The sequence below is a fragment of the Sapajus apella genome, unplaced genomic scaffold, assembly GCF_009761245.1.
Source record: "Sapajus apella isolate SASKATOON/1434 unplaced genomic scaffold, GSC_monkey_1.0 scaffold28, whole genome shotgun sequence".
Taxonomy (NCBI): Eukaryota; Metazoa; Chordata; class Mammalia; order Primates; family Cebidae; genus Sapajus; species Sapajus apella.
Window position 1 is genome coordinate 22,740,152 of NW_022436968.1, and position 16,104 is coordinate 22,756,255.

The window sequence follows — 16,104 nt, forward strand, 5'->3', positions numbered from 1 at the left end:
TCTAGTAGGTGGGTCACAATAAAATATTTTTAGATTGTATACTCTTTATGGTCATTTCAAGTTCCAATGTTCTGTACTTTATTACACATGAACATGTTCATATGGAGCAATTTTTGCACTTCTTCATTATTGAATAAAGTGATATGCCTGATAATTACTAATCTATTTTTTTATAAATGTTTACATTTGTATTTATACACATTTGAAAACCCAATATTAAGCAGCACCATTTGTCTAAATTGGTGTAGTTATTTTTGAGATTGCAATTAAAGGCATGTTAAGTGGTAACATGCAGTTCTTTACTTGACTAAAGTGGCACACAGGCTTAACTATAATTCTAAGAATACCTAAAATATGCTATAAAAACAAACAAAGGAAATTCTGTATCTACTTAAATTTCTCAATCTCATGTTCTCTGATAATATTTAAGCTTTAACTATAGAATGTATTGTTGGAGAAATTTAAAGTGTCAACTTTTTCACTAATGAAAAAACATAGGTCATATGATGCTCATTTACACTGCATTAGTATTTTGCTACTTGAACAAGATAAACTTTTAAAGCTCTTTATGATATTTCATAAAAAGAATTACTTATCAAGAGTACTGTCACAATTTGAAATTTTACTAGTCTACCAAAGATTTTTTCATTTCCTCAAGATGAAATTTCTGGAATTATGTAGGATTTTCCTAGAAAGAGGCCAAACACTCCATAAAAATTTTTAAGTCTGCTCTCTTTGATCTTGAATGGGGAAAAAAAAATCTTCTCTCACTACTCTCAAATTCAATCCAATTAGTGAGACACTAGGATAAAATGACTGAAATTCACAGTTAACAAAAACTTTATCCATGTATTTCAACTTCCTATACCAAACCTTTCCCAGAAACGCTAGCAATTAGCAAGACAACAATCTTAGTTACACACCATTTCACAAAAAGGCAATAAGAAATTGCTTTGGTGTGTAACTAAACACACCAAGAGAAGGCAGAAGGTTTTTGTTTTTAAGGCAGAATCTTGCTGTCACCTAGGCTCGAATGCAGTGGTGTAACCATAGTTTACTGCAGCCCTTGAACTCCTGGACTCAAGAGATGCTACTGCCTCAGCCTTCCAAGTAGCTATGACTACAGGAGCATGCCATCATGTCCACCTTTTTTTTTCCCCCTAAAGATGGAGTCTTGCTCTGTCACCCAAACTGGAGTGCAGTGGCATGATCTCAGCTCACTGCAACCTCTATCTCCCAGATTCAAGCGATTCTCCTGTCTCAGCCTCCCAAATAGCTAGGACCACAAGAGCATGCCACAACACCCGGCTAATTTTTGTATTTTTAATAGAGATGGGGTTTCACCATGTTCACCAGGCTAATCTCGAACTTCTGACTTTAAGTTATCTGCCCACCTCAGCCTCCCAAAGTGCTGGGATTACAGGCTTCAGCTACCATGCCCAGCACCCCCCACTCTGCTTTTTTTTTTATTTATTTTTTTATTTTTTTTAAAAAAAGACAGGGTCTTATTATGTTAGCGAGGCTGATCTCAAATTCCTGGCCTCAAATGATCCTCCTGAGTCAGCCTACAGAGTATCTGGCATTACAAGCACAGAACAGGTGTTAATAAAAGCAAAGGCCAAGGACAACCATGGATGAAAAAATAGTCCATGTCTGAATAATCAAGTTTATTGTACTATAAAATTCAGAATTATGTTTCCTTTAAAGATGATGGCTAGTAGAGATTTTATAGGCGTCTTAATTGTGACTAAAGATTTTAGTTGCAACTAGAGCATTCAGTTTGGAAAAGAAAATGACTGGATGATTAAAAATTAAGGTAATGACATAATCCTAATAAATAACTTCTAAGCAGATGTTATGGCTGCTGACAACCTATGTTGTATGATCTGCAAAGCCCTAATATACACTAGACTCAAACCTAACACATTCAAAACAAAATTTTATTTTTTCCACTTAAACCTATTTCTTCTACAGTCTTCCCAGTTAATAGTACCATAATTGAACCCCCACTGCTTGGGCAATAGGGTTCTCCTTGTTTCTTTTCCTCATCTGTCATATCTAATTCAACAGCAAACCTCCAAAAAGTATCCTCACTCTGACAAGTAAGTCCAGTGTCACCTCCAACACTGCAATATTCTGGTCTCTCTTCTTTCACTTTTGCCCCATACAGTGTGTTCTCTGCATAGCAGCCAGAATCATCTTTTAAAAATATAAATCACGGCCAGGCACAGTGGCTCACACCTGTAATCCCAGCACTTTGGGAGGCCAAGGCAGGCAAATCACCTGAGGTCGGGAGTTCAAGACCAGCCTGACCAACATGGGAGAAACCCTGTCTCTACTAAAAATAAAAAATTATCTGGGCGTGGTGGTGCATGCCTGTAATCCCAGCTACTCAGGAGGCTGAGGCAGGAGAAACACTTGAACCCGGGAGGCGGAGGTTGCAGTGAGCCAAGGTTGTGCCATTGCACTACAGCCTGGACAACAAGAGCGATATTCCATCTCAAAAATAAATAAGTAAATAAATCACACCATTTACAACCTCCACCTACTTAAAACCCTCTAAAGAATGTCAGCTACTTTTATTTCTTGCAAACACCTATCACAGAATAAAAGATCCTACATGATCTAGCTTTGCATCCCCTTTAACCATCTCCTACCCATCTCCATCACCATGAAGATTTAACCCCAGTCATGTTTCTGCACGTCAAAAGTGCCATCTTTTTAGGGCCTTTGTATCTGCTGGTCTCTCTGCTTAGTAAACTTTCCCCTCAGACTATAACATGGATGGTTCCTCCTTCATTATTCAGAAAGGAGCAAAATTTTTCTTCATAACACTACCTGAATTTGTGTATTTATTATTTTGTTTGCTGTGTTCCTCTTGGCTAGAATGTAAGCTCCATGACTTTGTTTGCCACTGTATTCCTGGCATCAAGAACACAGAAGACACTATGGAATGAACACTCACTGCAGACTTAGATAGAAGTTGTAGGGCCGGGCGCGGTGGCTCAAGCCTGTAATCCCAGCACTTTGGGAGGCCGAGGCGGGTGGATCATGAGATCGAGACCATCCTGGTCAACATGGTGAAACCCCGTCTCTACTAAAAATACAAAAAATTAGCTGGGCATGGTGGCACGTGCCTGTAATCCCAGCTACTCAGGAGGCTGAGGCAGGAGAATTGCCTGAACCCAGGAGGCGGAGGTTGCGGTGAGCCGAGATCGCGCCATTGCATTCCAGCCTGGGTAACAAGAGCGAAACTCCGTCTCAAAAAAAAAAAAAAAAAAAAAAAAAGATAGAAGTTGTAAACCCATGACCCACATATCCCCTACCCAATCATTTTTTAATAAGAGGAAAAAAGTCTTTGTTTGAATACTCAATATAAATGATCTTTCACCACGAAGCACATAAGTAACAGTAACGCTACAAAAAAGAAATTATAAAAGATTGATTCCTTATTCCTAACACAGTACTTCTAAATGGAAAAACCTAATGTTCAAGAATGGAATAATTAGATGTCAATGCAAATACACAGCTATTTTCACTGCGTGAAGTATTTAAAAGGTTTATCTATAATTAAGTCAACAGTTCTTTCAAAGAAATCAATTCAGTATTATCAGCTGCAACTATAAAAAACAAAAACCCTCCAAGAGTGGATTAATACATAAGGAAAAATATCACCTGCATTTTTAAGAAGAATATCTAGCTGGGCTTGGGTCTGGAGAATTTAGCAATCCACATATTTGATTTAAAAAAAACCTCTATTTTAATAAATGTATTAAATGCTAGTTCATCTCATATTAAATCTTTTCAAACATCAAACCCCTACGGTACTATTCAGAATCACTTCTGTATCTGTAAAATTTCAAAAGTTATCCTGGGACACAAACTATATTAAATAAAACATATTAAATGTAGTTACACATTATTTATCTGGCAAGCTCAGTCATCTCAAACATGGCTGGGAAATGGGAAAAAAAAAACACACACACAAAAACCAAGTAGTACTCAAAATATTTCTAATACTAAAGCTGAACACTGAATATGAAACTACTTCAGATCTTTTTCATGCTATGCACAATTCATGATATAGATGGGGTATAGGGGTGGCAAAAGAGGTACAGTCAGAAGTTAAAGTCAGTTTAAAGCCCTGAAAAAGTTGGCTGCATTGTTACTGCTTTAGGAACTGCTATTATTGCAGAAGATGGTTATGACATACAGTATAAAGTAATCCGATTCCATCAAGCTTACCAATATGGGTTTTTCTCGTTTGTTTTTTTTTTTTTAATTTTTTTTTTTTTTTTTTTTGAGACAGAGTCTCACTCTGTCACCAGGTTGGAGTGCAGTGGCACAATCTTGGCTCACTGCAACCTCCGCCTCCTGGGTTCAAGCAATTCTCCTGCCTCAGCCTCCCAAGTAGCTGCCACCACGCCCAGCTAATCTTTGTATTTTTAGCAGAGACAGGGTTTCATCATGTTGGCTAGGATGGTCTCGATCTCTTGACCTTGGGATCCACCCACCTCAGCCTCCCAAAGGGCTGGGATTACAGGCTTAAGCCACTGCGCCTGGCCCCAATATGGTATTTTTAACCATAAAGGGATTGTTTGCTAGTGTGAAGCCCCTTAAGATGATAGCAGTAAACTGGGAGCACATGGCATAAAACATGGAAGAAGGGTGGATATGGTGGCTTGTATTTATAATCTCAGAATTTTGGAAGGCCGAGGTGGGAAGACTGCTTGAGGTCAGGAGTTTCAGACCAGCCTGGGCCATATGGCAAGACCCCCATCTCTACAAAAAATTAAAAATTAAAAAAAAAAAAACTTTAAATGAGGGGGGGGAACATATGGTAAAAAGGAGAAAGATACCTATGTAACAAACCTGCACGTTCTGCACATGTATCCCAGAACTTAAAAGTAAAATAAAAAAAAATAAAAAAAAAAGAGAAAGAAAAAGCAATAAGCACAAGAGCCTGGACCCTCTTAGAAAAGGTCATAAATGTTCCTAACATCTTTTAATCAGGATATTATTATATATTATGCACAACAACACTAAATTATCATCTCCTCATACAATACCGATTATTTACTAGTTGTATGACTTTGGACAAAACTGTCACAATATAACAAATACCTCAAAATTTAAATAATAAAAAAGGGCGAGGCCAGGTGCGGTGGCACATGCCTGTAATTCCAGCACTTTGGGAGGCCAAGGCCAGTTGATCACGAGGTCAAGAAATTGAGGCCATTCTAGCCAACATGGTGAAACCCAGCTCTACTAAAAATAGAAAAATTAGCTGGGTGTGGTGGCACACGCCTGTAGTCCCAGCTACTTGGGAGGTTGAGGCAGGAGAATTGCTTGAACCCAGGAGGTGGAGGTTGCAGTGAGCTGGGATCACACTACCGCACTCTAGCCCGGCGACAGCAAAACTCCACCTCAAAAAAAAAAAAAAAAAAAAAAAAAATAAAATAAAAAATAAAAAAATAAAACCAACTAAGTCACCTCCAGTAATGAGAGGAGGTTTTAACCAAAAATAAAGATGAGGCACAGAGCAGTTAAAGTCAGTTTAAAGCCCTGAAAAAGTTGGTTTCATTGTTAATTCTTCAAGAACTGCTACTTCTGCAGAAGAAAGTTATGACATACAGTATTTCATCTGTCACACTTGTGTCTAGCACAGTATTACCAACAGTATATCAGATATGATTTACTAAAACTTGCTGGATTTTTAAGTGCAAAGAAAAGAGATTTTTGCTATAAGAATATAAACTTTCAATTTTAAAATACATTGTTTAGCAACAAAAGGGGATTTAATCTTTAAAAAAAAATCACCTCTGTGAAGTAATGCTTGATGAAGTTTCAATGCCCTTATATAAGGAATGCTCAGAAACAGAACAAGTCTAAAATATATAATTTTCGTAAGGCCCTCAAAGATTCATGTCCAACTCACATGCAAAATGCATTCATACTACTCAAACATTCCTAAAAGTCTCAACCATTACAGTATCAACTCAAGTTCAAAATCTCATCTAGATAAAATCAGTTCAAAAGTCACACATCTCATCATCTAAATCAGCTATAGGTAAGACTCTGGGTATGATACATCCTAGGGCAAAATTCCTCTCTATCTATGAACCTGTAAAATCAGAAAACAAAGTATCACTTCCAAAAGACAATGGTAGGACAGGCATAGGACAACAGTTACAGATTCTCTCATTCCAGAAGAGAAAATGGAAGGAAGAAAGGAGCCACTGGTATCAAGGAATTTCAAAAATCCAGCATGGCAAATTCCATTAGGTTTCAAGGCCTAAGAATAACTGTGACCTGCAGCTCCACCCTCTAGACCCAGAGCTTTGCCCTCAGAGTCATTCTTCCATTTTCTTTAAAGGTAGCACATGTTTGCAGCTGGGCAGTTTAATTAGCTCATTTCCTGCCTATGGAATTTGGAGAGTTCATACAGCCTTCCTTCATTTTGTCCTGTCAGTCCAAGCTGCACTTTAAAGTTTTAATTCTCACAACCCTTGAGTCACCTGTGTACGTCATGAGGATTCACACCATTAAGACAAGAGGGTCCTCAACAGATGTCCCCCAGATCTATATTCCTAGCTCTTTGCTGAGACAACTGAGATCCATGAGTCACATGCCTAATCCCTTCAGCACTAGTAAAAGGTTAACCTGCCAAAGGTTATCATGGTTTTCTCTCCAGAACACACTTTCCACCTTTCTGACAATAAATATCCTAACTAGTGTCTTCTACAATCTGGATAGCCTAAGACTTTCCCAAATCATGAAGTCCTGTATCCTTTTTGTTTAACCATTCTTCCCTCAATTTATCTCTTTCTTCACTTTACTATAAGCAGCCAGAAATCATGCCACACCTCCAATACTTTGCATAAAAACCTCCTCAGCTAAATACCCAAGTTCATTGCTTACAGGACATTCTCCTTTACACATAACTGCAGGACATAATTCAGCTAGGCTTTCTGCCACTATAGAACAAGGATCTCCTTTCCTGCAGTTGCCAAATAGGTGTTCCTCATTTTGTTCTAAGCCCTCACCAACAAGAGGCACTTTTTTTTGGGGGGGGGGGAACAGGGTCTGGCTCTGTCACTCATGCTGGAGTACAGTGGCACAATCTTGGCTCCCTGCAACCTTCACCTCCCGTGCTTAAGCCAAACTCCTACCTCAGGTTCCAGAGTAGCTGTAACTACAGGCACACACCACCATGCCCAGCTAATTTGTGTGTCTGTGTGTGTGGTGTTTTTTTGGTAGAAATGGGGTTTTGCCATATTGTCTAGGCTGGCTCGAACTCCTGAATTCAGGTGATCTACCCACCTTAGCCTTCCAAAGTGCCACCAAACCTGGCCTTTACTTATTTTTATTTTAAGAGATGTGAGCCACCAAGCCTGGCCTTATTTTTTATTTTTATTTTTTTTAAGAGAAAGGGGCTCACTGTCACCCAAGCTGGGGTGCAGTGGCATGATCATATTTACCTTACTGCAGCCTCAACCTCCTGGCCTCAAATGATCCTCCTGCCTCAGTCTCCTCAGTAGCAGAGGCACTTTTAATGTTCATGTTTCTACCAAAACTATGTTTATGACAATATTTATATTCTCTAATATGGTACAGGCTTTCTCTCCCACACTCCTAGCTTCATTCTAAGCCCTAACCAACAATCCATATTTCCTTTAACATCCATATTTTTCTACCAACAGTTCATTCAAGGTAATCTATGCTTTTTCTATCATGCACCTTCAAAACTCCTCCAGCCTCTACCTATCTCCAAAGACACTTATACATTTTTAGCTATTGGTTATAGCAGCATCCCACTTCCTGGTATGAAAACCTATACTGGTTTTCTGTGGCTGCTATAATAAATTACCATAAATTTGGTGGCTTAAAACAACATTTATTCTCTTACACTCTAGATGTGGTCTGAAATCAGTATCACTGGGCTATAATCAAGGTAATATACTCCCTCGGGAAGCTCTAGAAGGGAATCTGTTCCTTTCTTCTTCCAGCTTCTAGTGACTAAGCATTCTTTGGCTTGTGGCCACATCACATCTGCCTCTTTGGTCACACTGCCTTCTCCTCTTCTGTCATCAAGTTTCCTTCTGCCTCCCTCTCATTAGGATACATGTCATTACACTTTGGCCCACTCAAATATTCCAAGATAATATCAAGATACTTAATTATATCAGCAAAGTGCCTTTTGCAATATGAGGCAGTATTCAAAGGTTCCAGAGATTAGGACATGGATGTCTTTTGGGGGGACTATTATTCAGTCTACCACAGACACATACTCATCTCTCTCTATCTCTCCGTTTTTTTTTTTTTTTGACATGGAGTCTTATTCTGTTGCCCAGGCTGGAATGCAATGGTGTGATCTCAGCTTACTGCAACCTCCGCCTCTGGGTTCAAGCGATTCTCCCACCTCAGCCTCCAGAGAAGCTGGGATTACAGCCATGCACCACCATACCTGGCTAATTTTTGTATTTTTAGTAGAGATGGGTTTCACCACGTTGGCCAGGCTGATCTCAAACTCCTGACCTCAGGTGATCTGCCTGTCTTGGCTTCCCAAAATGCTGGGACAACACGCCCAGCCTGAGTATGTAATTTTAAAACCACCATATAATAGATTCTCTCCTCCCTCAAACCTTAATTCTTTTTTTAAGAGGCAGGGTCTTGTTCTGTTGACCAGGCTGGAGTGCAGTAGTGCTGTCATGGCTCACTGGCAGCCTCAAGCTCCTGAGCTCAAGCAATCCTCCCACCTCAGCCTCCCAAGTAGCTGAGACTACAGGTATGTGTCTCCATGCCCAGCTAATTTTTAAAATTTGTTTTCTACAGACAGGGTCTCCCTATGTTGCCCAGGCTGGTTTCCAACTCCTGGGCTTGAGATTCTCCCACTTCAGCCTCCAAAAGCACTGGGATTACAAGCACAACCCACTGCGCCCAGCCCAAACCTTTAATTTTTAGAACCTATTTTTTTTGTTTGTTTTGTTTTTGAGACAGGGTCTCTAGCTCTGTCATCCAGGCAGTGGTGCAGTGGCATGATCTCAGCCGACCAGCCTCTGCCTCCCGGGCTCAAGCCATCCTCCCACATCAGCCTCCTGAGTAGCTGGGATTACAGACATATGCCACCACACCCCACTAATTTTTCTGTGGTGTTTTTGTTTTTCGCCTTTTTTTTTTTTTTTTTTTTTTTTGAGAAATGGGGTCTCACTATGTTGTCCAGGCTGGTCTTCAACTCCTGAGCTCAAAAGATCTGCCCCTCTTGGCCCCCCAGAGTGCTAGGATTACAGGTGTAAGCCACCACACCCAGCCTAAAACCTATTTTAAAATAAACTCAATTGGAAAACAGCAAAAATGTATTTCTGTTCTTACCTCTACACAGTCAAAGTTCTCATCAACTTTAGATGCATATTCAACACGGAACATTGTTGACAGGCTACCAGCAATATAGTATAACAGGATCTTTAGACCCTTGTAACCAAAAGCAGTTTCGCTGAAATGGAAAAAATAGCAATAATGAGAATGAATTTTTGCAGTCATTAAAAAGTATTTACATATAAACAAGTTTAACTTCATGGGTAGTTTCAAGATTTTAAATTATACTTAAAAAAAAATCATCTACAATAAAATGTGCTTCAGTTTTCATCTATAAAATAGAATAATGGTGCCTAACGCAGGAATGTTGTTTGGGTTAAATAAGTAAGTTAATACATGTAAATTACTTATAAAATCAGCACATTGTGCAAGTACTCAATAAATGTCATACATTTAATACTATTGCTACTGTTGCTGTTGCTGCTACCATTATCAGTATTGGACGGCATTTCAAATGAGAGAAGTATTGTTAAACTAGGACCTGGCTAGGCAAGCAGCTACCAAGCCTTGGACCAGTCCCTCCAACTTACCACTTGCTGAATTACCAACATCCAGAGCTCCAGCAACAGCACCTGCCTTACTACACGTAAACTGTTCTATGAACTCAAAGGCAGATAAAGAACTGCTGCTACTTTTTCCACCCCTGCTCCCTGCTATCACATTTATGCCTTAATATTCCTTTTTCCAGCTTAAGAGTCTTCTAAAAAGTGAACTCTAAATTATCCAGAATAGGCAAATCTATAGCGACAGAAAGCAGATTAGTGACTAAGACTAGGGGTCAGGGTAAAGGAAAGTGACTATTAATGAATTTTAGGGTTTTTGCTGGAAGTGATAAAAATGTTCTAAGGTTGACTGTGGTTGCACACTCTGAATACATCAAAAACCACTGAGTTTTATACTCTAAATAAATGAAGTGCACAGTATATATCTCAATAAAGCTGTATTCTGATTTTTTTTAGAAAGTACACTGTGAAAGAAAAGTATCTGAAAGAAGCAGTGTCATTTCCAAATTCCTGTCTAAGCTACCGAAATAAAATATGAGCACTGTCCATTCCAGCGACTCTCAAAGTTATGTGAAGAAGGAGTGGCAACGACACTAGGATCAAGAGCAATATCATGCTTGGGCCATAAGGTTCAGGGATATCACAATTATGTTACTGTCACCTGCCTACCTTAGAAGAATGGTACTTGAGCATACCACTTTCAGTGACATTATGCAAAACAGGTAAGAGAATGTGCAAAACGCTATTAAGAAGCACTATCTGGGCCAGGCACGGTAGCTCATAGCTGTAATCCCAGCACTTTGGGAGGCCAAAGCAGGGAGATCACCTGAGGTCAGGTGTTCAAGACCTGCCTGCCAACATGGTGAAACCCTCTCTCTACTAAAAAATACAAAAAAAAAAAAAAAAAAAAAAAAAATTACGCGTATGTGGTGACAGGTGCTTATAATCCCAGCTACTTGGGAGGCTGAGGCAAAAGAATCACTTGAACCCAGGAGGCAGAGATTGCAATGAGCTGAGAATGTGCCACTGCACTCCAGCTGGGCAACACAACAAGACTCCATCTCAAAAAAAATAAAAAGAAGCAGTATCTGCAAAACTAGATCTTATCTATTAAGATATTACCACAGATTTTTTATAGTAAAAAGTAGAATAAAACAATGTCTCTTTAAAGATAGATATCCAAAGAGAAAATATTCTTTTTTTTTCGAGACGGAGTTTCACTCACGTTACCCAGGCTGGAGTGCAATGGCGCGATCTCGGCTCACCGCAACCTCCGCCTCCCGGGTTCAGGCAATTCTCCTGCCTCAGCCTCCTGAGTAGCTGGGATTACAGGCACGCGCCACCATGCCCAGCTAATTTTTTGTAGTTTTAGTAGAGACGGCGTTTCACCATGTTTACCAGGATGGTCTCGATCTCTTGACCTCGTGATCCACCCGCCTCGGCCTCCCAAAGTGCTGGGATTACAGGCTTGAGCCACCGCGCCCGGCTGAAAATATTCTTTTTTATAATAAAATAAAATCTGTTTAAAATATGAAAGGCTGAAATGTTAGCATTTATCTATGTATAATAAGATATAATTATTCATATTTGAAAGCATATAAAATATCTAATCTGGTACATCAATAATGAGAAATTCTCAGGAAATTTGTTGCAGGAAGAGACCTTTGTTGACCTAAAAACACATTTAAGGCTGGTACAATGGCTCATGCCTGTAATCCCAGCACTTCGGGAGGCCGAGGCGCATGGATCACCTGAGGCCAGGAGTTGAAGAACAGCCTAGCCAACAGGGTGAAACCGTCTCTACTAAAAATACAAAAATTAGCCGGGCATGGTGGCATGTGTCTATAGTCCCACCTATTTGCGAAGCTGAGGCAAGAGAATCGCTTGAACCCAGGAGGTGGAAGTCGCAGTGAACTAAGATTGTACCACTGCACTCCAGCCTAGGCGACAGAGTGAGACTCCATTTCAAAAAACAAACAACAACAAAAAAGCCATACATTAAATATGGCTGGGTGCAGTGGCTCATGACTATAATCCTACGACTTTGGGAGGCCAAGGCAGGCAGAATGTCTGAGCTACAGAGTTCAAGACCAGCCTGGCCAACATGCCAAAACCCCATCTCTACTAAAATTACAAAAAAAAAAAAAAAAAAAAAAAAAAAAATTTAGCTGGGCGTGGTGGTACATGCCTGTGGTCCCAGCTACTCATGAGAATTGCCTGAACTGGGAGGAAGCAGAGGTTGCAGTGAGCTGAGATCATGCCACTCCACTCCAGCCAGGGCAACAGAGCAACACTCTGTCTCAAATAAACAAACAACAACTACAAAACCTACAAAAAAAAAAAACCCCACACATTAAAGAAACACATCAATGATGTTAAAATAATGCATGGGGGAAAAAGGACATGAAGGGAAATATTTAATGTCCACTATGTCTAAATACCCTTTCCTACTACAACAAACCAGGGGTTCCATGGGAAACTGGTTGACTCCAGAACTAACAGGGAAAGTACACGATGAATCTGGAAACATCTTACTGTGCTAGAAAGTAAAGTGTCCTCAAAATTGTAAGGATGTATCAGAAAGACTCAAAAGTGTCTGAAAGGGTGGCCACCTGCCAAATTGGGGATAATCTGAACATCAAAATTAGTAGCAGTAACAGACTGTACATAACCCACGAATTTAAAAAAAAAAAAAGAATCCTTAGCCGGGTGCAGTGGCTCACATCTGTAATCCCAGCACTTTGAGAAGTCCAGGTCGGAAGATCACTTGAGCCCAGGAGTTCAAGACTAGCCTGGTCAACAAATTTTTAAAAATTAGCTAGGTGTGGTGGTACTACAGTCTTAGCTCCTCAGGAGGCTGAGGTGGGGGGATCTGCTTAAGGCTGGGAGTTCGAGGCTGCAGTAAGCTGTGATTGCACCACTGCATTCCAGCCTGGGTAATAGAACAAGACTCTGTCTCAAAAAACAAATACAAAAACAGAAAAAGAATCCTGAGTTTGATGTAAGTAAAAAAATAAATAAGGGGAAGAAGAAAAGCTCTTCTTACACTAGCATGCCAACTAATAAATTAAAAGGGTACGATAGAGTTACAAAATTACCACTTTACAATCATCATAGTAAAATATTGACTCAAGCAATAATGGATGCTAAAACTACTGGGTAAAAACTTGATGGAAAACAGGCTATTTTCAGTCTTATCTGCCTACAAACTACTTATAAATTACAAAGGAAAAAACGTTAATTTTATAGTGAAAAAACCTGGCAGCCACCTCCAAACTAAGTGGCCCAAGTTAACTTAACCAACAAGGGACAAACTGACATCACGGACTCGCTGATGTGATACACTGAGGACACATTACCACTTTTGTAATGGTACTGCAAAGACATGCATTATCTGAGTTTAATCACAATGAAACCAATCAAATCAGTGTAAAGTAAGATTTCTACAAAATTAGCCTATACCCTACAAAAATGTCTGTCAGGAAAAAACAAAGGCTGAGGATCTATTTAAGATTAAAGAATGAAGAAATATAACAGTGAAATGCAATATGATTCTGTATTGGATCCAGGATTAGAGAAAATGGCTATTAAAGAATTATTAGAAATCAACTGACGAAATCTGAAACATGGACTGTATATCAGAAAACAGTAATGTATCAAGTTGGGCGAGGTAGCTCACACCTGTAATTCCAGCACTTTGGGAGACCAAGATGGGCAGATCACTTGAAGTCAGGAGTCTGAGACCAGCCTGACTGAGACGGTGAAACCCCGTCTCTACTAAAAAATACAAAAATTAGCTGGGTGTGGTGGCAGGTGCCTGTAATCCCAGCAACTTGGGAGGCTGAGGCAGGAGAAATCATTTGAACCCAGAGGCGGAGGTTACAGTGAGTTGAGATAGTGACACGGCACTTCAGCCTGGGCAACAATTCGAGACTCAGTATCAATGTTAAATTTCCCGAATTTTTACAATTCTTTCACGGTTGTTGCCCTTATTTTTAGAAAATACATACTTAAGAGAAATGAGGGGTAAAGGATCAGGATATATCTGCAATCTACTCTCAAATAGTTCAACAACAATAGTATATTTTTATAAAAGAGAATGGTCAAAGCAAACATAGCTAAATGGCAACATTTGGTGAATCCAGGTAAAAAATATACAAAGATCACTGTACTATTCTTGCAATTTTCTGCAAATTTGAAATTTTTTCAAAATCACAAGTTTTTTAAAAGGTAACTGACTCAATAATGTAATCAAAGTATAAGAAATTAAAGAACAGTGCTGAGTATACTGGGACATATCTTTATTTTGTTTTTGTTTTTTTGAGACACAGTCTCACTCTATTGTGCAGGCAGGAGTGCAAGAGCATGATCTCAGCTCACTACAACCTCTGCCTCCTGGGTTCAAGCAATTATCCTGCCTAAGCCTCCCTGTAGCTGGGACTACAGGCGTGTGCCACCATGCCTAGTTAATTTTTGTATTTTAATAGACGAGGTTTCACTATGTCAGCCAGGCTGGTCTCAAACTCCTCATTCCGCCCGCCTCGGCCTCCCAAAGTGCTGGGATTACAGATGTGAGCCACCATGCCTGGCCTGGGATATATCTTTAAAGTTCCTTCTAAAAAATAAACTTCAGAGCAGGTACAGTGGTTCATGCCTGCAGTCCCAGCACTTTGGGAGGCGCAAGTGGGAGGATCACTTGAGACCACAAGTTCAAGACCAGCCTGGGCAACATAGGTATACCCAATCTCTACAAAACATCAAAAACAAAAACAGCCAGGTATGGTCGTGTGTGCCTGTAGTCCCAGCTACTCGGAGGCTGAGGTGGGAGGACTGCTTGAGTCCCTGAGGTTCGGGCTCCAGTGAGCTAACACTACTGTACTCCAGCCTGAGAGAGAGAGTGAGACCCTGTCTCAAAAATAAATAAATAATAAGCTTCTCTCAATTGCTTATTTAATCAGAGAATAACAATTTAAGCTTTCTATTACAGCTTTAGGGGAATATATGCTACTAGAAGTAATTTAGCAAAACAATAGGCAGAAAAAAGTAGTAGTTATGATCATGGGATCTGGAGTCAGATTACCTAAATCTATACTCTAGCCATTTGTATGTTCTTAAACAATTACCCAATTCCATCAATGCACCAAGTGGCAAATATTAATACCATCATTAATACTGTTATGAGAATTAACACATTTACAGCACTAAATGGTAGGTATTAAAATGGCTGGTGTCTCAATGTATAAAATACCATTATAACATATATTTTAAGATAAGCCACATAAAAAATAAGAGTAAAGAAAATAAAATTTGATTTCTTAATCTAAAAGAAAAAGAACAAAATTTTTTCTCCATCCTAATTTGACAAACATTTTCCTAAGTTACTTACTCATCCCCAAAGAGTTGATGGGTATATTCAGGAAAGAAAGTTCTAATGTCATTTTCAAGATCTTCAGGAAAACGAACTGTTATAAAGGAATAAAAAATATAGAGACATTAAAGATATTAAAGATGTTGAAGGTAACAGATATTTCTATTTCAAGAATTTCAGTATAGCTAGGATACAGCCAACATTTTTCTTACTCAAAGTGTCATTTCTTCATTACATGATTTATACTGTATACTCAAGAGACCAGTAAACAACAAAAATTAAAATATTACTTTGAGTGCTTCAGCACTGAAACCCTACTTATTCTAAGAATTATAAGGCTAGGTATGACAGAGGCACCTGATTTAGTTTTTATTTTTCCATATGTTTATGCATAATGCGATAAGTAAAGGAAAAACAAAAAGACACTTTGAGGTAAGAAAAGTTACAGCAAGTGAAAACAGTATGCTCTAAGAAATATTGTAGTAATAACAATAACCAGATGACATTTATGTTGTTTGGGTTTTGTTTTTTTTTTTTTTTGCTATTAACACTGCAATGACATCCTTATATACATCTTGGTGTGCTTTTATAAGTATACATAGGGGAAATTCCTGGCAGTAGAAAAATAGGGAAAGAGTACTGAAATATTTGTATAAATATTGCTAAAATGGCTGGGTGCGGCAGCTCATGCCTGTAATCCCGGCACTTTGAAAGGCCAAGGCAAGTTTGTACCCAGCCTGGCCAACATGGTGAAATCCCATCTCTACTAAAAATACAAAAATTAGCTGGGCGTGGTGGTGCATGCCTGCAGTCCCAGCTACTCAGGGGGCTGAGGCAGGAGAATTGCTTAAACCCAGG

General features: G+C 39.3%; 2 protein-coding genes across 2 annotated transcripts in view; one reads left to right on the plus strand and one right to left on the minus strand.

Moving 5' to 3' along the window:
* Nucleotides 1-16,104, plus strand: part of SLC25A12 (solute carrier family 25 member 12) — a 237,288-nt gene that overhangs the window by 50,493 nt on the left and 170,691 nt on the right. The window lies entirely within an intron of this gene.
* HAT1 (histone acetyltransferase 1) overlaps nt 1-16,104 on the minus strand; it is a 78,412-nt gene that overhangs the window by 32,750 nt on the left and 29,558 nt on the right. Inside the window, exons 3-4 of the mRNA XM_032292961.1 lie at nt 15,265-15,340; nt 9,373-9,493 (exon numbers count right to left, since the gene is read on the minus strand). Of these exons, the coding sequence (XP_032148852.1) occupies nt 9,373-9,493; nt 15,265-15,340 (197 nt within the window). The remainder of the gene's footprint in view (nt 1-9,372; nt 9,494-15,264; nt 15,341-16,104) is intronic.